The 22,324-nt window shown below is 45.3% G+C and overlaps 7 protein-coding genes and 1 non-coding gene across 8 annotated transcripts; 2 read left to right on the forward strand and 6 right to left on the reverse strand.

The window, feature by feature from the left end:
• Positions 1 to 16: 16 nt before the first annotated feature.
• On the reverse strand, positions 17 to 663 carry PADG_11035 (uncharacterized protein; the record flags this gene model as incomplete). Its single annotated transcript, XM_010758342.1, has 2 exons — positions 17 to 332; positions 488 to 663. The coding sequence occupies 2 exons, from the start codon at positions 661 to 663 to the stop codon at positions 17 to 19; spliced, it is 492 nt and encodes a 163-aa protein (XP_010756644.1).
• A 2,153-nt stretch (positions 664 to 2,816) lies between these two features.
• On the forward strand, positions 2,817 to 5,416 carry PADG_00016 (dynamin-related GTPase DNM1; the record flags this gene model as incomplete). Its single annotated transcript, XM_010757357.1, has 3 exons — positions 2,817 to 2,915; positions 3,045 to 5,030; positions 5,105 to 5,416. 3 exons carry the CDS (start codon positions 2,817 to 2,819, stop codon positions 5,414 to 5,416), a joined length of 2,397 nt encoding a protein of 798 aa, XP_010755659.1.
• Positions 5,417 to 6,401: 985 nt separating this feature from the next.
• PADG_00017 (uncharacterized protein) lies at positions 6,402 to 7,996 on the reverse strand (the record flags this gene model as incomplete). Its single annotated transcript, XM_010757863.1, has 4 exons — positions 6,402 to 7,480; positions 7,558 to 7,574; positions 7,653 to 7,678; positions 7,751 to 7,996. 4 exons carry the CDS (start codon positions 7,994 to 7,996, stop codon positions 6,402 to 6,404), a joined length of 1,368 nt encoding a protein of 455 aa, XP_010756165.1.
• A 742-nt stretch (positions 7,997 to 8,738) lies between these two features.
• Positions 8,739 to 11,869, reverse strand: PADG_00018 (uncharacterized protein; the record flags this gene model as incomplete). Its single annotated transcript, XM_010757358.1, has 2 exons — positions 8,739 to 10,682; positions 10,787 to 11,869. The coding sequence occupies 2 exons, from the start codon at positions 11,867 to 11,869 to the stop codon at positions 8,739 to 8,741; spliced, it is 3,027 nt and encodes a 1,008-aa protein (XP_010755660.1).
• A 619-nt stretch (positions 11,870 to 12,488) lies between these two features.
• Positions 12,489 to 14,906, reverse strand: PADG_00019 (uncharacterized protein; the record flags this gene model as incomplete). Its single annotated transcript, XM_010757359.1, has 3 exons — positions 12,489 to 12,964; positions 13,030 to 14,494; positions 14,640 to 14,906. 3 exons carry the CDS (start codon positions 14,904 to 14,906, stop codon positions 12,489 to 12,491), a joined length of 2,208 nt encoding a protein of 735 aa, XP_010755661.1.
• A 1,516-nt stretch (positions 14,907 to 16,422) lies between these two features.
• PADG_00020 (protein phosphatase regulator REG1) lies at positions 16,423 to 18,272 on the reverse strand (the record flags this gene model as incomplete). The annotated part of the gene is made up of 2 exons (XM_010757864.1): positions 16,423 to 17,578; positions 17,656 to 18,272. 2 exons carry the CDS (start codon positions 18,270 to 18,272, stop codon positions 16,423 to 16,425), a joined length of 1,773 nt encoding a protein of 590 aa, XP_010756166.1.
• Positions 18,273 to 19,995: 1,723 nt separating this feature from the next.
• PADG_00021 (uncharacterized protein) lies at positions 19,996 to 20,479 on the reverse strand (the record flags this gene model as incomplete). The annotated part of the gene is made up of 2 exons (XM_010757360.1): positions 19,996 to 20,146; positions 20,211 to 20,479. The coding sequence occupies 2 exons, from the start codon at positions 20,477 to 20,479 to the stop codon at positions 19,996 to 19,998; spliced, it is 420 nt and encodes a 139-aa protein (XP_010755662.1).
• A 190-nt stretch (positions 20,480 to 20,669) lies between these two features.
• PADG_11036 lies at positions 20,670 to 20,741 on the forward strand. The gene has a single exon. It is a non-coding gene; the product is annotated as a tRNA-Thr (tRNA).
• Positions 20,742 to 22,324: the final 1,583 nt, after the last annotated feature.

Below are 22,324 nucleotides of genomic sequence, written 5' to 3' on the forward strand. Positions count from 1 at the left end.
CACGTATACGAACTCATCAAGGTCGTTCACATACATGGTCCCCTTTGGACATTTTCTCCCGACTTAGTTTCTTCTCGTCAGCAACTAAGGCGACCACACCTTGAGCCTGCGCGATGACCAAATCATCAATGGGATGACCGGTGTCGGCCTTGTGTACTTGGGAATACTGCTTCCAAAGTGTTTCTAGGGAGCTAACAGTCCCAATACCTGGTATCCTTTGACCATCTTTCCCATAGTGCTGGTCACAGGCCCAGCCGAGAAATACTTTCAGCGACGGAGCCGAGAGAGCTTCAAAGGCGTATGATATATCTCGCTTGATATAGACACAGTATCTAAGCCAATATCAGCGGGACACAATAGAAACTGCCTGAAAAACTAACCGTTCCCAATAATCACAAGCACGATCATTTCCTTTTATGGTTGTCCCAGCTAATAGCGGCGCTGCCGGAGACGTGAAACATCAATGTCTGCCTCCGCCTGGAGGTACTGCTCTGGCGGAGGCGGAGGTTGCTTGTGGATTCGCAATAACTGCTCTGCTTCATCATCGGTGTTAAGGTCAGAGTCATCCAGGCAACCGTCAGAGTCGCTATCAATGAACACATTGCTCCCAGTGGTATCATCAGGTTCAGGGGGTGTATCTGAAACCTGCACAATAACGCTCATGGCAGCGTAGGTTTCTCCGAGGCTGCTTCAACGATCAAGGCCTTCAATAGCGCAAGGAGAAAGGCAGGAAGCACTATAAATAAAGTGGATTTGACAAGATATCAAGCAAGAAAGACAAGCACAGAAACAGAAATTGCGCGTAAGGCAGAGCCAAAATGAAAGAATAACTGATTGATATTAGGCCGCCTCTCCGCAGGAGAGGCAGAGGATGGCTTTGAGCCATTCTCCTGCCGAGAATGGGTAAGGGCGCATACCTGGACCCAGGCGTGAATTGCGATTATTCCAGAGAGGTTTGGTGAGTCGACAACCTTGAAATGGTAATCATGTAGTTATATGAGACAAGCAGCAAAACTGGCTCTGCTCAGGAGGCAGAGAATCGCTTGCAGGCCAGCCTCATCAGTTGGCCAAGAACGAGGGTAGGAGTCCACATTCCGGACGTCAGGGTGATTGCGATTGTTCCGTCGTGCTGAGGATGTTTGGGTGATGTGGGCTCATTCACAATGGTGATTGGGTGGTGCGTGCATGTCAGTTAACTAGTTACTCAAACCTGTATGGCAGAAAATGTTGTCGAGAGCAAAAAGGCAGCCCGTAAACAGCGCCGAACTTGCCGTCCGATCGGTTAATAAACCAATATTATATATTTGCAAATACCCCTTTCAACCCACTAACAGGAATATAGTAGTATTCCAGACAGACACTCTTCAAATATATATCTCACCTCTAGCTGCTCAGCTATGTAGGTTGTTTTGAGAAGAGCTCATGGCGGCCATACACAGATGCTTTTCTCCTCGTAATAACTAACATTTGAGCATATTTATTAAGAAATGAATTGCTCTCTTTACCAACACCATCTTCTGTGCTTCTCCTCCTCCAGAGCCTCTATCTCTCAAATATCTCTCTGCTGCGCCTCATCTGCTGCCTGCCCCTGACCCTCTTGTGCTCAAACCACCTCTACAAACCTCAGTAGAGCTTTTGTGACTCTTGGATCTGCGAAGAGGCAGGCCTCAGCGGCGTTCTCAGTAGGCACAGGTCTGATGACCTTGGCCTCATCTAAGGCTCTAGTTATACAGCATCCCCCAGTGCCTCCGCCACTGCCTGCAGTTAAAGAGCAGGTAAAGCTACTGTCACTTGATCTCCAGAGCACCCCCTACATCTTGGGGAATCCCGGGCACCTATTCAGTGCAGCTGGGCTCCTACGGGGGCATGCCCTATCTTCAGCTGGTAGTAGAGCCATTGGAGAACTTGGATGTCACTGGGCCAAATCCTCCAGCCCAAGGGCCTGGTAGCCTGGCCCCCCCACTAGGTTCTTGTCATATATATTATATTAAGTCAACTTTTTATTAAAATCCAAGCTTGCTTTAATAGCTTCTATAGAAATTCTGAAGTTTTTTTTTTTCTTTTTTTTTTTAAAAAAAAAAATCACTCATTATATCTTAAAATCTGAATATATAAAAATAAGCTAAAATAAAAGATTAATTCTCGAATAAAAAGAAGAAAATGAAAAATTAAAGTAATTGCTAATCTATTTAAATAACTTGATAAAATATTCTTCAAAACCTTTTTATGGATTTTATTTATATAAATCAAATTAAATCTTTAAAAGCATCAATAATATGAGATTTCTTGTAAATAACTACCAATTTTTATTTATTTATTTATTTATATTTAACATCTGATTATCCACCCAACATTATTTTATAAATTATTATATCTTTTATTCAAAAATGTACACTAGCCGGGTCGTACACGGTACGCGGAATCACGTGATGGGAGGGGCGGACGGTGCTCACTGGCGCGCAGAGCCTCGGCCTGATTGGTTGTGTCACGTGGAACTTTTCCTCGCTGTACCTGGTTCGAGATAAACATCCATCTGCTGGAATTTGATCATTGTACCCGCGACATCATCTTCACCTCCAGAAATCGTGTTTGCGGTCCATGACAACTTAGAGACCGTGGCCTTTAACCACTCTTTCAATATCTATTCTTTTTGTCCCTTAAAAAAAAATCGATCCTCTGCTTTGGCTCCCCATCACTCCTATTCCAAGCTGCCATTTTAGAACACCCCCTGCCTATAGCTATATAAGTAGCGACCTTTGGAAGTGCAGCAAACCGGGAATCTGAGGATTAAATCCCCGGTAAACATAGTTTCGACCATGGCTTCTCTCGGAGATGACCTGTTGGTCACTGTCAACAAGTTGCAGGACTTAGTATTCAACACTATTGGCAACGATTCCCTGGACCTGCCGCAGATTGTATGTGTCCCATATTGACCTCCTCCCCCCCCCCCCCCCCCCCCCAAGATATTATGGCATCAAATACAAGGGGAGCATTTTATTCTTCTATACTGGCATTATTTCCATGTTCTAACTCCGATTTGATAGGTAGTCGTCGGTTCACAATCCTCTGGAAAGTCTTCGGTGCTTGAGAACATTGTCGGAAGAGATTTTTTGCCGCGGGGGAGTGGCATCGTTACAAGACGACCGTTAATTCTTCAGCTCATTAACGTCCCCAGCGAACGGGATGACACTTCTGACCATACACCATCCAGCGCTGGTGGATTAAGGGAATGGGCGGAATTCCACCATCAACCTGGAAGGAAATACGATGACTTCGCCCTTGTCAAACAAGAAATTGAAAATGAAACGGCCAGGATAGCTGGGAATAACAAAGGAATCAATCGCCAACCTATCAACCTCAAGATATATTCATCACATGTCCTCAATTTAACTCTCGTGGATCTTCCGGGTTTGACCAAAGTACCCATCGGGGACCAACCGTCAGACATCGAAAAGCAGACGCGCAATTTGATTTCTGAATATATTGCGAAGCCTAATAGCATTATTTTGGCCGTCTCTCCTGCGAATGTCGACATTGTGAACTCTGAGGCCTTGAAACTCGCCCGCCACGTCGATCCAATGGGCCGCAGAACTATTGGAATTTTAACCAAATTAGACCTGATGGATCACGGCACAAATGCTATGGATATTCTTTCTGGAAGAGTGTATCCCTTGAAGCTGGGTTTTATCGGGGTGGTCAATCGATCCCAACAAGATATTCAGTCGGGCAAATCGTTGTCAGAAGCTTTGGCTGCTGAAGCAGATTTTTTCAGACACCATCCGGCATATCGAAATATTGCTACTCGTTGCGGGACTCAGTTCCTAGCAAAAAGCTTAAACACAACATTGATGTCACATATTCGGGATAGGTTGCCAGATATCAAAGCACGGTTAAATACTTTGATGGGTCAAACCCAACAGGAATTGGCAAGCTACGGAAACAAACAATTCAGCGGCAAGGAACATCGCGGCTCCTTGATCCTTCAGCTCATGACCCGATTTGCGTCGTCGTTTATCTCTTCGATTGATGGAACCTCCTCTGAGATTTCTACGAAGGAGCTGTGCGGTGGTGCTAGAATCTATTATATTTTTAATTCCGTCTTTGGGAACTCTCTGGAGACTATTGACCCAACGCACAACCTTTCGGCTCTTGATATCCGAACAGCTATCCGCAACTCCACCGGTCCTCGCCCTAGCCTTTTCGTCCCGGAAATGGCCTTTGATTTATTGGTTAAGCCTCAAATAAAGCTCCTTGAAATCCCCAGCCAACGTTGTGTCGAGCTCGTCTATGAAGAGCTGATCAAAATATGCCATACCTGTGGATCCACAGAGCTTTCCCGATTTCCTCGCCTGCAGGCTAAACTCATTGAAGTCGTCTCCGATCTCCTGAGAGAACGACTAGGCCCCTGCTCGGCATATGTTGAATCACTCATCTCCATCCAGCGTGCATATATCAATACTAATCACCCTAACTTTCTTGGTGCCGCTGCTGCCATGTCGTCTGTAATTCAGAACAAGCAAGAACAAGAAAGAAAAGCCGCACTAGCCGAGGAGCGACGGAAACGAGAACGGCGACGATTGAAAGAACTGGGGACCGTAAATGGAACCGCGACTCCTGAGGGCGAAGAAGAGCATGATGCGGAGGATAAGGTACAAGCTATACCCATCCGAGGGCAGAAAAGTCACAGAAGCAGATCTCCCCATGTTGGTCGCGCTATAGAAAACGGCCATTCTGCACTTGCTGCCACAGTTAATGGACCTCAGTCTTCTTCACAAGGTTTTGGGTCTCAATCAGCTGGAAGCGCAAGAGATTCATTCCTCAACTACTTCTTTGGCAAGGAGGGGACCGCACCCAGTCAAGGACAACTGCCACAAGTGACGTCCGGACAAGCCCGTCATGTTAACCATTCCACAGAGCCAAGTTTCAGTCAAAGTTTCCGACGCAACGAAGTCAAATCCCCCGCTTTGTCGCAATACCCACAGGATAGCGAATACCCGGCGCCGTCAGAATATGGTGATACCGCATTCCCCGTAAGTCTATGAAACCCATCGAATTCAAATCAAATACAAGAACACCAATAATAATAACCTAATCTGTCCTCCAGAATGATCACGTTGAACCCGCACTCACAGACCGCGAAGCTCTCGAAACGGAGCTAATCCGCAACCTAATTTCTTCCTACTTCAACATCGTCCGCGAAACCATCGCGGATCAAGTGCCCAAGGCCATCATGCATCTGCTCGTCAACCACAGCAAAGAAGTAGTCCAGAACCGGCTCGTTAGTGAACTGTACAAAGAAGACCTGTTCCCCGAACTCCTATACGAGGACGACGGGATCAAGGCAGAACGCGAGAAGTGTGAGAAGCTTCTGGGCACGTATAAGGAGGCAGCAAAGATTGTTGGGGAGGTATTGTAGGATTACTATCTTCATTTTTTCATGGCTATTATTATCTGATTCATATATTGCATGCAACCATGCTTCCTTTTGTATTTTGTTTTTCATTGCACCGCCCACATCATTTTCAACGTCTACACGCACATCCTTATCTCCTTTTCCCTCATTATGATCCTTTTTGCTCAGTGGGTGGCAAGTATGGTAAGGCAAGCCCCCAGGTGGTCGACGCAACGCTTGATGAAGCCAACACAACATCATTATTCTATCATCACCATAAGATACATTTAGAGCGACGCTGGTGCTTCTGGGTTTAGTTGGTATAGCAAGCGACAGTGGGCTTTACAACAAAGACAGAATGTTAAAGACAAGAAAAGAATAGATTGCGATTGGAAGGAAGTAAGAAGCGATGCAAGACGAGGCAAGGATGGGTTGGATTTGTTTACGTTAGATTTTCCCCCTTTGTTATATTTTTTTTATTTGTTCTTTTTTCGCTTTTGTCCTGTGATTTCTTGTATGTATGTAAATAAATCTGGTGTTGAATGAATGAAAGGGGAGGGAAGTTTTGGTTGGGACCTCCATTTCCTTAAAATTAGCGTCTCTTTTGCTGACAGCAAATGAATTAAGGAGAGCCAGCTCCATAAACCTGTAACAGCATGAAATTCGAACTGTAGGAATCGAAGCAAACCCCTTTCCATCCGGCATGCACCTGTTAAGTAGAAGTTAGAACGAGTTTTGACTCTACTGACGTCTATACAATAGACTCTATATACGCGTCTCATTTGTGAAACGTATAAAACTATAGGTAACTAAGGGAACTCCACTAAGAACATAATATAATAAAACTCCTTTTTCGGGGTCAAAAATTCCATGAACGTATTATCCGCCCGAAGGGGGATCTCCTCGAAACAGATGCCAAAAAGCTTGTTTATCCGGAAGAGAACGTATCGCCCAAATGATCCAAGAAACACAAGGCAGACACCAAAAAGTTACAAGTGAAATGTATTCGTTACTCTCTTTTCACTCTCGCCTGGGCCCCCCTTCTCAATCTCGCTCCCTCATAGCCATACAATCCCCCTCCAACGAATACCAGTACAGCCCCCACTAACACGCCGCCCACTAAGACGTTCCCAAACAGATACACTGAGAGAATCAACGAGATCAATTTCCGAATATTCAGTACAACGGTCACTGTTAGAGATGAGGACTTTGCAGATAATGAATGCACCCCACGGATACAGATGTACTGCGTTAGGCCGTTAAGGATTAGATATAGGATCTTTATGGGTGTTTTTGAAAGGACCTGGAAGAAGAGCGAATGTGCGGGGAGATGGGAAATTGACGAGTTTAGAAAGCTATAGACAGAGGAGAAGCAGGAAGGTGTAGCTGTTGTTGTACTAGAGGACTGTTGTCCTAAAACTCTGGAGGTGGTGTTTGAGATGACGGGTGGTGTGGAGAGAAGAGACAAAACGGACGGAGAGGCAAATAGTGACTTCAATTGAGTGAGAAGTTTTGAATAGGAAGGAATGAAGAATGGCAGGGAAAGAGTATGCGCATAGAAGAGGGCTTCACGCCAGTGGTTGCGACCATGAGATTCATACAAGTGGTCTGCGTAAACGCCTTGGAACGCCCCGAGGACCATCGCAACTCCAAGGAGGGTAAACGCGACTAACGACGTGAAAAAGGACGGCAGATCTTTCTCTCTTGCGCTGAACCCCATATCCATGGATTTTCCTTTGGCACTGGCATCGGCCAGAGCAGCTCCCACGACGCCAGCGGTAAGAAGGAGCACTGCCAGGACCTGAGTCCGTGTGTAGCTCTTGGAACTATAAAAGTGACCAATGATAATGGAGGCCACGGGACCACCACTACGAATAATGATGTGAAGTGGTACGGAGATTTTGAAGGCAAAGGCAATGTTGTTGAGGACGTTTACTGTGAGGTAGAATGACGTGTATATCATCCACGACTTTAAGGGAATTGCCCTGGGTGCGAGGAAAAACGCCCGTGGGCCCGCAGAGAATGAGAGGAGATGAGGAAGGGTGAAGAGCGAGGTGAAGATGAATTGCGTTAACGTAATGAGGGCACCTAAGATGAGCGCAGTGTAGCATTAGATAATTATCCACACATATATTTCATAAGGAGTAATATAATCAATCCCATACCAAAATCCGGATTGTCACTTCATCAGGCGCCATTTTCATTTAGTATATCAACCCAGAGCATAGATACCACACCTCATTATCATGATGGGACTCACTTGATAATAGCTTCCAAAGCGAATACCTGTACCAAATACCTCGTTAGCATCGCTCACAGCAAACAAAAAGAAGGGGAACAGATATATTCACAACTAACATTCGAACAGCATCCACCAAATATCAACGCCACCACCATGCCAATATTCGCCCATGAAGGCAATGTCGCTTGAACGGTTGCAGCCGCAACGCCATCGCTCCGATCACTCTTGTCCTGTTCCACAGTTTCGCCCCTTATGACCTTCCGTGCCTCACCTCCAGAATCCGTTGGAGTGAATGAGCCATTGGTTAAATCCAAAGTCCCAGCATTAACCCCCCACCGTCGTGGTTTCAGCGGATCAGCCATTGCTTTTTTTAACCCTTTGTGCAGGCAACGGATTGTCTTGTTTAACCTCAGGGAAAATGCATCAGTCTCCCTCCCGTAGCGAAGGCAGTGTGACGTGTGGAGCAGACTGTGGTAATGTATGATGGCAAATGAAACTCTCACCTTTCACACCAGGCCTATCCCACGACACTTATATATGGGTCAACCTCAATTGAGCAATTGTTAGCTCAGTTTTGGGTGTATTCTTGTCTGTGTTGGAGCTTGAGAGAGGTTGGATTGGATTGGGAGGTGAAGTTAATTATTTAGGCTATTTTTGGCGCTAGTTCCGCGAGCTTAGTTGAACCTCAGTATGCGGTTAATTTTGCTTAAGCAAAAACCTTGCCAACAAAAAGGTTAATGTCCAGGACAAAAACCAACCATCGCACACCCGATATGTAATAATTAATTATTTATTTAGCCATTTTTAAGGAGATATACATTTTTTAAAACATGTGCTGGTGGTTGGAGTAATACCAAAAGCTATCAATTGCTCCTTGCAAGTGAACAATAGACTGTATCTTATATATTTAGAACCCCATATTCACGCTTATAATTCACAAAGATCCTATATATGCCCCTTATTCGAATGTGAATGCCTGCATATCCGGAAAGGAAGAAAAGGAAAGAAAAGAAAACTAGAAAGGAACAACCCTACTTTGGAAGATAATTTCCAACGCCATAATAAAAAGTGAAAAGGTATAAGAAACAAGAAAACTAAACCTGGTCAATCATCTTCAATGTCATCATCACTGAGGATCAGCTTCTCAACCGCCTTCTCAACAGGAAGGAGAAGCTTTGGGGCAAAGGAGTTGCTCAAAGATAGCTGTCCCAGCTTGGCCCCCCGCTTCCGTTTCTGCGGCGAAGCGACAGCTCTATCAGCAGTTGCACTCCAAAGTTCCATGGCGGAACATCCTCCAAAGGTATAGTCTTCAAAATCGACATCGCCAGGCTCTTCATCACTCTGTCCGCTGACTCCACGGAACTGTGTAATTTTTTCCAACTCCTGGATTTCGGCGGGGCTTCGAGATATGAGGCTCAAATACGGCAAGCGTTCGAGAAGGACTTCGTCCCGAGAGATCATGGCTCTGGTCGCCGCGGATGAGGATGCATCGCTGGAGGACTCATGATTGTTGTTGTGGCTAGAAAAACCAGACATCGAACTGCGATTCTTCCACGACTCTACACCCTCCAGTCGTTGGATGGTAGTTCTGGAAGAAATATCCATGGTAGGATCTGTGAGACGATGTAGCCACAAATCCAGCAACCCGTCCATCTCTTCAGTTTGCCTCCAAAGCCGCATCGATGTCGGGAAAAACATCTTGTAAGCATCGCCCGTCCGGCAGCCGGCAGGAGCCTGTCTTCTGACAGGAAATGGTAATGAAAATAGCAATCCCCGCACAGCAACTTGGAAACTAATTTCATCCTGACGAAGCATGTCGATGGTGGCACCGTATCCTTGGTAGGACAAGCGGGCTGAACCGATTCCGCCTCGATTTTTCTGCAGGTTGTGAAATAGGCCATCGGGCGCCAGAATATCCGTGTCTGACAGGATCGAAATGCAGTTTTCGAAATACTCGGTAAACGACGGGCCGGTGCAAGAGAGTACATAATTCTCATGCAACGCGGCAATGAACGTTTCCAGGTCTGTCCCTGTCTCATTGATCAAATTATCGATCGAAACCTCTGATACTTTCGGGCGTGCATGATGTTGAAGGTGTTTTGGAGGCTGAGGGGGTTTGGCATTGAAACCCAGGGTTATCGTAGGATCTTCACGTTTATTGTACACCACTCTACCAACTGCGTGGAAAATACCGAGACTAGCTTCCCTTTGAGTAACTATTTCTAGCGACTCTTTCTCAATAGAGGTTAGTGGCACACGACCTTTACCAGATTTTTTCATCCGGCCAGCGACAGTCCCGCTCCACCCTCCGTTTTCATCACCACGAAGACACATGAACTCCAATCCAGATATAGCACTCCTCACATCTCCCATTTCTGCAAAAGCCTTCAAAACAACGGGGCCAGGAATTCGCTTTCTCTTCGATCGACGCGCTTCCTTTCTCAGGACCAAGTCGAGCGCTTTGGTCATAAAAGTAGGTGCTATCTTGTTAAAGTCAATGATGCTAGTTCCCGGATGGTTTGAAAGTTCGGGGCCCAATAATCTATGGACAGTAAAACTATCAGCTGATATGCCTCCGGACCCTAACATGGTTTCTGACACAATCATAATCAAGGGTGGGCCGGTTAAAGGAGTATTCCACCTTAATCGGTTGCCAATCGACTGTGAAGGAACCGCCATGGCCAAATACCGTTGTATTGCAAGTCTGAACGTCCGAAGACCTGAAGAAGTTTGGCTCAACGAGCTTGGAAACTCCTCAATAAGAATCACACGTCTAGTTTCCCTTATATTGAAGGAATGTGTTTGCCCATTCGTCATAGGCTCTTTTGCTTTATTTTGCCCGGCGGCGGCCAGAGTAAGACTTCCAAACTTATCTCCTCGCCCGAGAAAGTCCTCGAACTGAGCGCCCATGGATGCATATTGTTGAGATAAAAACTCGGATCCCAATGGGTTCTTCCACTCTAGGATTTCGAATCCAATGGCCTTAGATAGTAGTGATATCGTAGTTGACTTCCCGCTGCCAGCTGGGCCCCTGAGAACAAGAACTCTCTACCCCAATCAGCATAATTGAGAAAAAGCCAGTTGCAGTATTTGGTGTCAGAAAGACAAAAGGGAGGAGGAGCGCGGGCGGGTTAGGGGAAGTGGCACTCAACTCGTTTGCTCCTCCCAGTAAACGCATCCATTAACCACTTCTGAACTTCCCCGACCTTCCTCTTATTAACCACCAACTCATCAAGATTAACTGGCGCATATTCCTCCGCCCAAGGCCGTATTCCTCGCGGAGGCAACGTATCAGATGAACGTAATTCTCGAGTCCGCCCAGGTCCCTGACCGCCAATGTTTCCAGGACCCGGCCCAGCAGGCAAGCTCTCGGGCAACAGCAAAAACCTCTTTGCAGGTCTCTTCAGGGACTTCGCCGCAGCTCCCTGATGCTCACTCTTAATTCCCTTTTCTTTCCTCCGATCTAGCTGAGAGCTCGTATTATTAAACTCTTGGGCCTGCACCGAATTCCCGCCACCATATCCACCACCAAGAATTTGGCTAGTAAATATTTCCTCACACGAATCATCGCCAATAAAGTCCTCCTTGATCTCCTCCTCCTCCACTTCTTCTTCTTCTTCTTCTTCTTCTTCTTCTATCTCATCCACCGTATCCATTTCCTCTTTAAAACTCTTTCTCACCTCGACGTTCGCATAATCCTTCTCCAGCTTCCTACTCCATCTCTCCTCATCCGTCGCCCTCGCAAAGAACGAATGCAACGATTTAGAGGGCGACTCTGACTGCCTATTAACTAGCTTCCTCTTCCTCTTCTTCTCAGGATGTGAGCCAGGTGTCATCTGCATTGAGCGTGTCTGGGTCCGTCGTCGTTTCTGGGGCGTACATGGCAGCTGCGTCTGTGTTTGCTTCTGTCTTGGCTTTTGAGATGGCCGTGTAGGAAGAATAATTGTACGCGACTGAGCCGTAACTGTTGCTGTAGTTGTAGCCGTAGACACCCTTGTTGTCAACGGAATTACAGCAGCACCATTCAATATGGGTGTATTCTTCCTCTTTGTCCCGCGGGGTAGTACTCTTTCCAAGCTCGTGGGATCCTTTGACTCCACATATCCCCTCTCATCCGCACCTTCGGTTTCGCTTTCCGTATTCCTAGTCATTTCAGTCTCATTACTATCCCCCTCATCCTCTGACGAGAGGACTACGAGTCTCCGCTGCCGCTTTGCGGCTCGACGGGTGGACATGGTGCCCGCGAGCGACTGTAATGATGCGTTCGGTCCCAATTGAACCCTAGGGTCATGGTTAATAATTGGGGGGTGGTGTTATTCCCATAGTAAATTAAAGTATTTATGTAATTTTTAATTGGCGGTGTATATGCGTCTTTAAGGTGGCATTAATGGGTTGTTTGAAGTCGAGTTGGAAGCCGTTCCTTTGGTTGTTTGATCTTCAGGAACATATCTTGGGGGTAACGTGACGTTGGCGTTTTGCTGTAAGTAATCACTAACGGCGTATACAATTACTTTCTACATATGTACAAGAGCAAACAATAACAAGCACCACTCGAGAGAATATGAATCAAAGTACCAATCCAGCACCGAGAATAAATAACATATGTTGCGGTGGGGCAGGGGCAGGGGCAGGGGCAGGCTAGATATCAAAAAAAAAAAAAAAAAAAAAAAAATCCTTGCATATTAATATAATATAGATGTCCGAAAATGCAAAGCAAAATCCCGCTTCCCTCAAACAATAGTATATATAGTAAGAGGGAGGAAAAATGGGGCGGGGAGAAAACGAGAACCACTTCAAATACAAAGAAATCTCTGTCCCAAAACCCCATCAAATCCAAAATCCGAAACTCTCAACTCAATTACCACCAAAAACATCATAATAATAATCGTCATCCAATCCTTCCCGGCTCGGAATTTCCGGCGAGTCCCCAACAAACGTCGCATCATCAAACCTAACATTCAACAATCGAATCTTCAAACCGTAATTACTGACCAGATTGATCAGCTTATTCGTCTCTGCAGTGATGGGCTGCTGATTTAAGAGCATCAGTAACCCATCCAGCCACTCAGATGCGATGCTGTGAGATTGTGGGTGCAATGTTAGTAGGACAGATTCTTTCTGTGTGCTCTTGCTGTTACTATTGCTGCGCTTGTGTGGGTGTTTGAGGGTGTTGTCGTTAGAGATAGAGGCAGGTGGTCCGCTAACGTAACCATGGATGGTGATTTTGGTTGAGGAGGATGAATGAGGTAGTGTTTTTATAGTGGAGCCTGAGGATGCGTCTGAAGAAGCAGAGACGTTGGAGACAACAGATGAGACAATGTTAAGGTCGACTGAGTGGCAGGAATTGTTAGCATTGGTAGACCGCTATGAAGGTTTTAAGGTACAGACTGCTTACTTTTGTCCGTCAGTGATTCGAGATCAGGGGCATGTTTGCCCATTGATTCAAAATCGGCATAATGGAGATATCGTCGGTTATGCGACAGCTGCACAAAGCGATATATAGTCATCGAGCCGACCGCACGTTTCATATCTTGTTTTACATTATTCACTCCATTGTCCGCTGTGCCCAAGGTATATTCCGTCGGGAACCAAGCACCTTGTAATAAACAACGGATGCGTTGCTCTTTCACAAATTGCAGCGCTTCATGGTGGAGCTCATCGCGCACCTGAAGTAAATGTTGACCCCATGCATCTTCATAAGTGAGTTCGAGCAGCTCCATCTGCAGTTCTCTTAGACGCTGATATTCAAACTCTGCCATCTCTTCTTCGACATCATGCACATCCTTTGTGCGCGTGGCTCCACCGACAACGGACTCTATAAGAATGCGAACTAGTTCCACAATCTTCGAGAAGTCCTCGAGCTCCGCACCTGTAGCTTTCCACAGTCGAAAAAACGCATGCAATCCCGCAACGTGAAGTCTAGGCCAATGGAGAAGCAGAGGTTTAAATAACTTGTCGAAGTTCGATCTTGATTCGAGCACAAGATAACTCTTGACGTCATCCAGATCTGACTTTTCAACTTCAAAATGCTCGTAAAGAACCGCAGTAACAGCCAGAGAAGCTTTTGCAATTGGACAACGCTGAGGCGGCGGTTTTGCGGACTGCTCCAACAGCATTTTCTGAAACTCATCCTGATGTTTCCTCACGTAGTCAGCCAAATCCATCATGCCCAGAAACCCCATTTCTTCAAACTCCCACTGGGGGCTTTCAGTTTCAAACCCAAGCCGTCTCCACTTCTCTGGATTATGCCTTCGAAACCGCCGTGTATCTCCCCCTTTCTCCGAAGGGTCCATCTCCATCTCCATCTCCTTGTCGTTTTCCTTTTCTTTCTCTTTGTCATTCTCATTTTCATTCTCCTTCTCAGTTTTACTAGCAAGATGAATCCCCTTCAGCGCCCAACGATGCTCCGGCTTCTCTAACTCAACATGAACATCCTTCCACTTTCGCAACAGCACTTTAGTTAGTGATTGGAATTCGAGTAGCGGGTGGGCCAAATCCTGAAGCGCCGTTCCCTCCATAAGCATATAAACAGATCGGATAACACCTAGATCCTGTAAGCGCTTAATAAACTTGGGCCACTCCGCTTCCCCCTCGTTAATAATCGAGTCTCTCATCAACGAATTAATCAATTGTAGCGCATTGGCGCACAACGCATGGTCCGCAGACGACAATCTGCTCACTAGCATCTCAAGGAAATGAGGATATATAGCAATTGCAGGTTTCAGGGCTTGGAACCCAAAGACGTTCTGCTGTGATGAGCGGTGCGAACTTGTATGAGGGTGAGAAACGATGGATACTAAGATCGACATCGCGCCACGGAGGATATTCACGAGCGGATGTGTAACAATGAGTTCAACAACCTTCATGCCTCCAAAAGAGGGGAAAGCAACACTATCGTAATTAGAAATGTGTAATACACCAGGGAGAACGGTAAATTTAAAAAAATAAAACTAAAAATAAAATATGATAAAATACAATAAACAGAAAAAAGAACCAAAGACTCACCCTCGTAACCAAATCCTGCTCCACGCACTCCCACCCCTTATCAACTTCCAACAGGCGTGAAAACGACGTCAAACTGTACGCCAGTGTGTTCCCCGTCGCTGTCAGTGCCAGGTATTTCAGTTTCAATAGCCCCCCCTCAGAAATGAACACATCCGCAAACGACGGGTCACCGATGTTCGATTGCAGTTTGAATACAGCCATTTTGCGCACAGCATCCTCATCGCTACCCAGCCTTTCGACGAGCTCGGAGACGTTGACGCCCTCCATGGCCTTTGTATCGGTGTATATGTGTATTTGTACGTTGAATTGGTGGGTCGTTGCGGGTCTTAGCGGCTGAATGAGGGGCGTTGATGGTAAAATGAGCGGGTGGGAGACAAGGGACAGATGTTGATATATGGATGGTGCTGAAGGAGTAAATGAGCAATTGTTTCCACGTCAATGGGTTTGTTTCTCTGTAGTGAGGATGTTTCAGAAGACTGGCAATAGTTTTGCCTGTCAAATATGCGTCCTGAACTATTGAACTCCCATCAAACCGAGACCGTCCTTACACCGCTGAATTAAGATGTTGAACAACCACGGTAGTTAACTTTTCGCACCGCGAAGCATGGACTGAAACAATCACAAATTGAGGAAACGAGGGACAAGAATGGAAATTGATTTGCAAAAAAATAAATAAATAAATAAATAAAAAAATAAATAAAAAATAAAAAAATAACCATCAGACCCCCCACCAAAGCAGTCAGTTCCTTGTGATTGTAGATAGGCGTCGTAACTCTGTCAAGTTGGTTTAAGGTGTTGACGTTGGAGAACTTCCCATGCTCGACGCCAAGGCTTCTTTCCGATAGGGCCTAGCTTAGTCACGTTGTCATAATCAGTAGCTGAAACTTGTTTGATGCGTCTCTTCCCAAGCCAAAATCGTCCTGCACCAAAAGTAGGGGTTGAACGAGAATATGTATGGAGAAGATATAACTGAATTATATGAAAAGTATCTGGTGTGACACCTTGATAAGATTGATTGTTATCCTCATTACGAAGAAGATGCTTAACAAGTTAATTAAAACATACTTTTTTCCATATTTGGTCGGCTTTTTTTTAAAAAAATTCTATATAGTTATATATAAAGACCTGGTTTAAGGAGACCCAATGTTGCCTAAACAGTACCGCCCTTTAAACGCAACTCCCATAAAATAAGGAAATGAAGAAGTTGAAGTGGCAAATGGGTAGATAGAAAAAGATTCCCTCCACCCAAATCCCAAAAAGAGAAGAGAAAATTAAAAAGAAAAGCCAGGGTGGAAGGCGGGGGAGAAAAGATTAAGAAAGAGTCCCGCCCATTTCATCAGATCATATCCATGGATGGATGTCTATTCACAGGCACAAGTAATGCTAAATCGTATATATACAATCTGCTCCACTGTTGCACATTTGTAGTAAAAGGAAATTTAAAAGGAAAAGGGATACAATTAACCAGCCAAGTCCTTGGGGGTGTACGGCTATAACACGATAAGGAGGACACACAGGCGAATGCGAGTGTATAGGCAGTGTACAATGTGTGTAAGTTAAACACGTTTGTAGAAGCGGGAGGTATAGCCGTACCGTACAAGAATGGCAAGTAGAAAAGGGGAAAGTGGAGGGTATTTAGACGTAAAATAGGCATGGGTGGGTGGGTGGAGTGTAAATTTTGAAGATTGTGGGAGGGGAAGATGGAGAGGTGCTTTGAGGCCATTCAACGGAGCATCAGGCGTCCTTTTCATAGTCAATAGTTGCTGGCTCGAAGGGTTAGTATTTAGCTCCCCCAGCCGACATTCCAAATAACATGCGCGATATCCTTCGCGGTATTAACAGTATCGACAACCTTGCCGATAAACCCAAATTTCATATGCTCCCCTTCCCCCTCATCATTGCGTGAGGTGGCGTCGTCAATATCATACAATTCGTCGTAATCGAATGGGAAAAGCCGGTCCGAAGATGAGAAATATGATTCTCGATTGTTATTATGATCGTTGTGATTGTGATAATCATTACTATTTTGCTGTTGGTGTTTGCTGGAGTCGCTGCTGAACCACAACCCATTATAAGCAGGTAGCTCATCTTCGCCCATTTTTCGGCCCGGTAAATGCCACTTCACATCCATGTCGGACGTAACAGTGGCATCATCATCATCATCACCCTCATCATCACGGTCGTCAAGAAGGAAATTCTCATGAACTTGTTGCCATTGTTGATGCTTCGGAGGACGGAGCGTTTCCGTTGAAGCAGAATGGGAAAGGCGCGGGACTGGTAAAGGCCACCATGAATATGGAGACGATCTAACAGGTGCCTGGACATCAGGCTCTGGGGTATCCCTACGGTATTTAAGGGTGGTTGGCGGTAATGGGGCGATAGTTTTGCTATCGCTGCTGAAGCTGCTTCGTGGGGTACTTTGATTGCTTAGTCGCGGTCGTGGCGGCATTTCCCGCATCATAAGCACACCATCTTCAGATAACATGTCATCGTCGACAATCGTGCTATAGTCCATATCATCATAATAATCGTCCTTCCCTTCAACTGCGATGCATTGCGAAACTTCATCGTTGAAGCTGATATGGCGTCGGTCGCTGGGAGTCTCGGTACCAGGAGACATGGTCGATCTACTAGAATTTTCAAAATATGTCTGGGGAAGAACATAGTCAGAGGCAGACCTTCCTAGACCGGGACGGCCCCTTGAAGAGTCTGCCTCTCGGGCTTTCAAAATTGCACCCGCATGACTGAGGAGTGTTCGGGTCGTAATGGAGCGTTGGAGTATGGCCTGAGAGGCCGTTCTCTTCTTGAGAATGGGCTTTTTATGAAGGAAGGAGCCAGAAGTGGAAAGGCGAGTAGGAGGTGGAGAGGAAACCGATGGGGATAGTTTGGAAGAGGTCTGTAATGGGCCATAAAGCCAAGTAACATCGCAATCTTTGAGCCTGTAGTCAAATAATTAGCTTAACTTCCATACAGACATATCATTTATTGAATAGTAGAAAAGTAGTTGATGACATACCAATTCAGAGACTCCGGAGTGACAGTTCCAAGTCGATGCTTTGCCTTTGCCCAAGTCCTCCAGGCTGCGTTCTCTAACCTCATGCCGTTGTTATATTCATCCCGTTTGGAAACGATATACCTCCAAGAGCTCCAAATATCTTCCTCTTTCCAATCGTGCGAGAGGTAGTCAACATGTCTCGTAGGCTCATCCTTTATAGAAGCATCATCCCCAACAACCAGAGGCATTACGGAATCGCATCTCCATTGATCCGTCGTGGGAGAGTTGGGAGAGAAAAGCGCAGAGTCGACTGACGCCTTATCGTCTTCTTCACCGCAAGAGGCTGCGTCATATGAAGGGAATACTATCTCATCGTCCTCTGGCTCTTCAGGTGTGGGAGGTAGGGTGATTGATGGAGGGCTGGAATGAAAGAAGACCGACGAGAAGATGGGAGAAGACTGTCCCGTTGATGAGGGTGAAGATATTGAACTGGTATGAACGGGGTAGCATTCAACTTCAGGGGATTTCCGATATTGGCATTGTGATTTTAGGAAGGACGGATTATCTCGCTTTCGTCGATGGGGCTCTGGAGATGACAGAACATCCCTCTCTGGTAGAGCGGGTAGCAAAGTGGTCATGGTCTGAGCAGCATGAGACTCCGCCAATGCCGTAGATCGATGCCTTGGGGTTGTGTCGAAGCTTGCGCCGTGATACCGTTGATGCTTGGGGGGTTATGATAATCAAGAGGTCGAGGATATGAGGCGATCAAAAGCGGCCAACTGAATGCAGTGGAACTGCCAGAAAACCAGTCGTAAATGCCAAGTGGTTCGTAGTTGGAGACAGTGACACTTATATTCGAAAGAACAGACGTAGTTAGAGGGAATAATTGGGAGGAAATCCTGCACAGGCAAAGGTATGGAATCGGGAGAGCGTTTTTGGTGAGAGTAAGCGAAAAGTATGAAAAGACCTCAACCGGCTGGTTAATTAGATCATCCAGAACTTCAACCTTGGGAGAACCACAGTCAATTGGAATAAACAACTATTGATGAGTAAACAGCAGGAACTGCGATCTGTTGCTAACTCTAAAGTTAACCAGCAGACAGATGATGCTGTGTATTAATTGATGCGTTCTCTTTGGATCTGAACCCGAAGTTTGAATTTGGTGGTCAATGGACGCGGAAGCAGAGCAGAAATGAGGCTTGGATTGCTGCGTCAAAAGCATCGAGGAACCACAGAAAGGTGAAGTATATATATATATATATATATATATTATAGATTACTTATATGTAGGGGACGGGTCAGAATAAATAATACCGCTCGACACAATGAAGTGTAAGAAACTTGGCGTAACTTAATGGGACAGAGCTCGTGAAAGAAGCGAGGGGGAGTGACTTATCTGACCTATAGTTAGTTAAACTAAAAGGTGTATTTTCCTCTCGGTTTTCTTCCCCACAGGCCTGGACTTTCTGTCCGCAATCGACTAAAAAATTGATATTGAGTCAGGTTTTCTATTATTTTTTATGTATCTACTTATTTTAATTTTTTATTATCTTAACGCCACCCAAGGATTGATTCAGGGCCCCCGACTGATTCTCGCTATCCACTCATTACCTATGGACGGCTACTCTTACTCCGTACTCTAACCTAACATAACAGGATTTCGCCTTCATTCTTCTACCACATATCAAGAATCTCTCGACACATGCGATGTACATACACATACACATGTAACTATGTAATTATGTATTGATTCATCAACCACCATTGGCATAATAAATAATGGGATATCAATGCTGTCTCTTCTTTGTGCTACTAAATAAGTATACCTTTTCAAGCTCCCCACGAAAACTAAATATATGTATCTTACATTTTCTTACCATCAAATTTATATCTATCTAACCCTAGTATTTGGCTTCTCCTCCCTCATCATCATCGTTAATCCCCAAACACAACCATATTGCCCAGAACAACATGATTAATGGAGACGAAAGGGATTCCCCACAATCAAGGCATTCAAGGCAGAGCTCATTTAATCAATCCCCTGTCATACGCGGAAATCAGCCATCCAATACACCCTAGATATCAAGGCAAATTGGAGTAAATACCACTACTGTGCGTATTCTGTACTACGGGATGCATTCCTGTCGATAGAGAATGAGACAATGTAGATAAATAACAAGAAAGCGAATCACACAATAATAGAAACCAGGACAGTATATTTATGTCGAGATAATCATCAGCGCTACAACTGTTTCCCTTGATATGGCGTCAAAAGTGAGGGCACCAATCCCTGCTTCGCCAATAATAATCAGCCATTATCGCATCGTGCTGCATCTTGATATCATCACTCCCCATAGTTACTCAGCGTGCTAGAAAATCAACCTGGCCCCCTCTGTCCTCCCTAGCATGATGCCGATGATGATCATCAGAGCCGACAAGGACAATAGTGGCTAGGCATGCTAGGTCTATCGATTTCCTTGTCTTCATTGTTGACAACAAACTTGAGCGTCGCCTAGAAAGTTTATATTTGAATCTCACTCCAGAAAGCCAGCTTATGGTCGAATCAGCAACCCCACGAGTCAAAGTGGCCAACTCGACCGTTGTTGTAAACCCCGATTAACTCGACTACCAGGGCATCTTCAAACGGCCCCCTTTGAGTTTTAACCTGTCGTTCGATGAGGCTTTCTGTGCCCCTAAGTGGCTTATCTTTCCCCTCAATGGCGGAAAATAACCGGCTCAGAACAGGTTTTTCTTTCGAGACAGCCTGGAGAGCTTGCTGTAGAACTTCGGCTTTCCCCTCACTCAACTTGAATTTTGCAGGAACAATTTTGGGCCTAAAATACATGGTTTGAGAAAGCATGAACGGGACTTCCAAGATCAGTGCAATGACGGAACAACGTGGAAAGGTTTAAACATGGTTGCTGGGTGGCAGTGCATGATCAAGAGAACTGAGAGGATAAACAACGTATTATTGGAGCCGAGTACGCGGATTGTGAATAGAAAAAATTAATTGAGGAAAGACGAAAAACAAATACGCCCGCGTGGCTTAGTGGTAGAGCGTATCACTAGTAATGATAAGATCCTCAGTTCGATTCTGAGTGTGGGCAACTTGAAGTATGGTTAACTCTTTGCTTCTTCTCTTTTATTTTCTCCTTTCTATTTCCAATGTTTTGTCTCATTATCCCTGCCCAGATTGCTGGTTAGAATCAATTAAAGGATTTCCTATTTTCTATGTGTTTTACAAAGTGTACAGAAGGTAGTTAACTAGGGATCCCTGAATTGAGTACCGGAAAAAAAAATGTCCAATCCCTCGTTGTTCCCTCTAGCGCTCTGGTTGATTCTTCACTGGTTGATGGTTGCAACTATCTCTTCGGTAGTTAATTGCTCCGACCCCTGTCTTCAAAGTTCCAGACCTGCGACTTAAGGTCAGCGAGCTGCACATCTCCGACCCACTTCCATCTAGAACATGGCTTCCCAAGTGTGCCCTTGATAGGGATAGGGTCGAAGGATTGGAGAAGATGGGTTTCAAATTAGACTCCCTGGAAATTCCGGGTTTTCTCTCTTGATGTGCCGCATTTATCCTGCGAACTTATCTGCCAAAATTTTGCTAAACCCCTGGAGGAAAAGACTTAACTGACTTTTTTAAAAGATTATTTTTTGTCATTGAATGGCTCACCGATCTTAGGAAGCCAGGTACAGTCCATTAATGGGTGTAGCTCTTTGCTTAAAGAGTTTGTTCTCGCATATCTCCTTGCCCAGCTTTTTGAAGTCTTGCATCCCTCTCTTTATTTGAGGGGCGACGAGTTTAGCAATCTTTCTCAAGGTTCATTGATCATGCTTGACTGGTGGATCTCAAAGAGATAAATAAATACATAAGCTACCATTGCAAATCGTGCCCATAGCAAATCGTGCCCACAAGTCACTTTCTGTTTTCATCGATTATTCATTCATTCTCTTTAACTTCTGTTTTATAATGTACCCCGCCAGGGCTCTGGACTGAAGAATGGTCAAAGCGGACGAACAACCCTACTCTGGCAGTCGCTAATCGCGCCAATTGTGGGCTGGGGCCCGCAGTGGCGTGGTATTCTCATCCCATTCTATTACCTTTCTCAGGAGGCGTGTCAGGTACTGGGGAAAAAGAGGGCGTTATTTAATTATGACAGATGCCATTTTCCATGTGGGACATGACGTTTGTGGTACCAGGTGTATCTATCTGCGGGACAGTACGGAGTCGGCAAGGGTCAAAAGCGAGAATGAGAACAGGGACATTCCGGGAACACGGGACGGCAAACCGTAGGTAAATTTTATATTCAGATACCTTGGAGCGAAAATGCGGGGAACACCGGAATCATTCTTCTCGAGATCGTGCCGGAGTTATCAGTGGGAAAGAGGATGGCGTTCGTTTTCGCCAGTGGAATGATCCTCGGAGATACACCAGAATATGATGCAAAAAGACACTTAACGACCCACTTGGAACACACCTACTCTCCACATGTACATACAAACATGTAATGCCTTCCGATATGATCATTCGTAGGGCCAACTCACACTAGTCGGCGGTTAGTCCTCTCATTGCTGCCCATTTCTATGTAGACTTATAATGTTGGGTCCCTATGATTGCAACTAGCGATGACAGCCCAAGGAAATGAACAATAACGTATATCATATCACTGCCAGGTGCTTTCTGTTC

This window comes from Paracoccidioides brasiliensis (assembly GCF_000150735.1).
Source record: "Paracoccidioides brasiliensis Pb18 unplaced genomic scaffold supercont2.1, whole genome shotgun sequence".
Taxonomy (NCBI): Eukaryota; Fungi; Ascomycota; class Eurotiomycetes; order Onygenales; family Ajellomycetaceae; genus Paracoccidioides; species Paracoccidioides brasiliensis.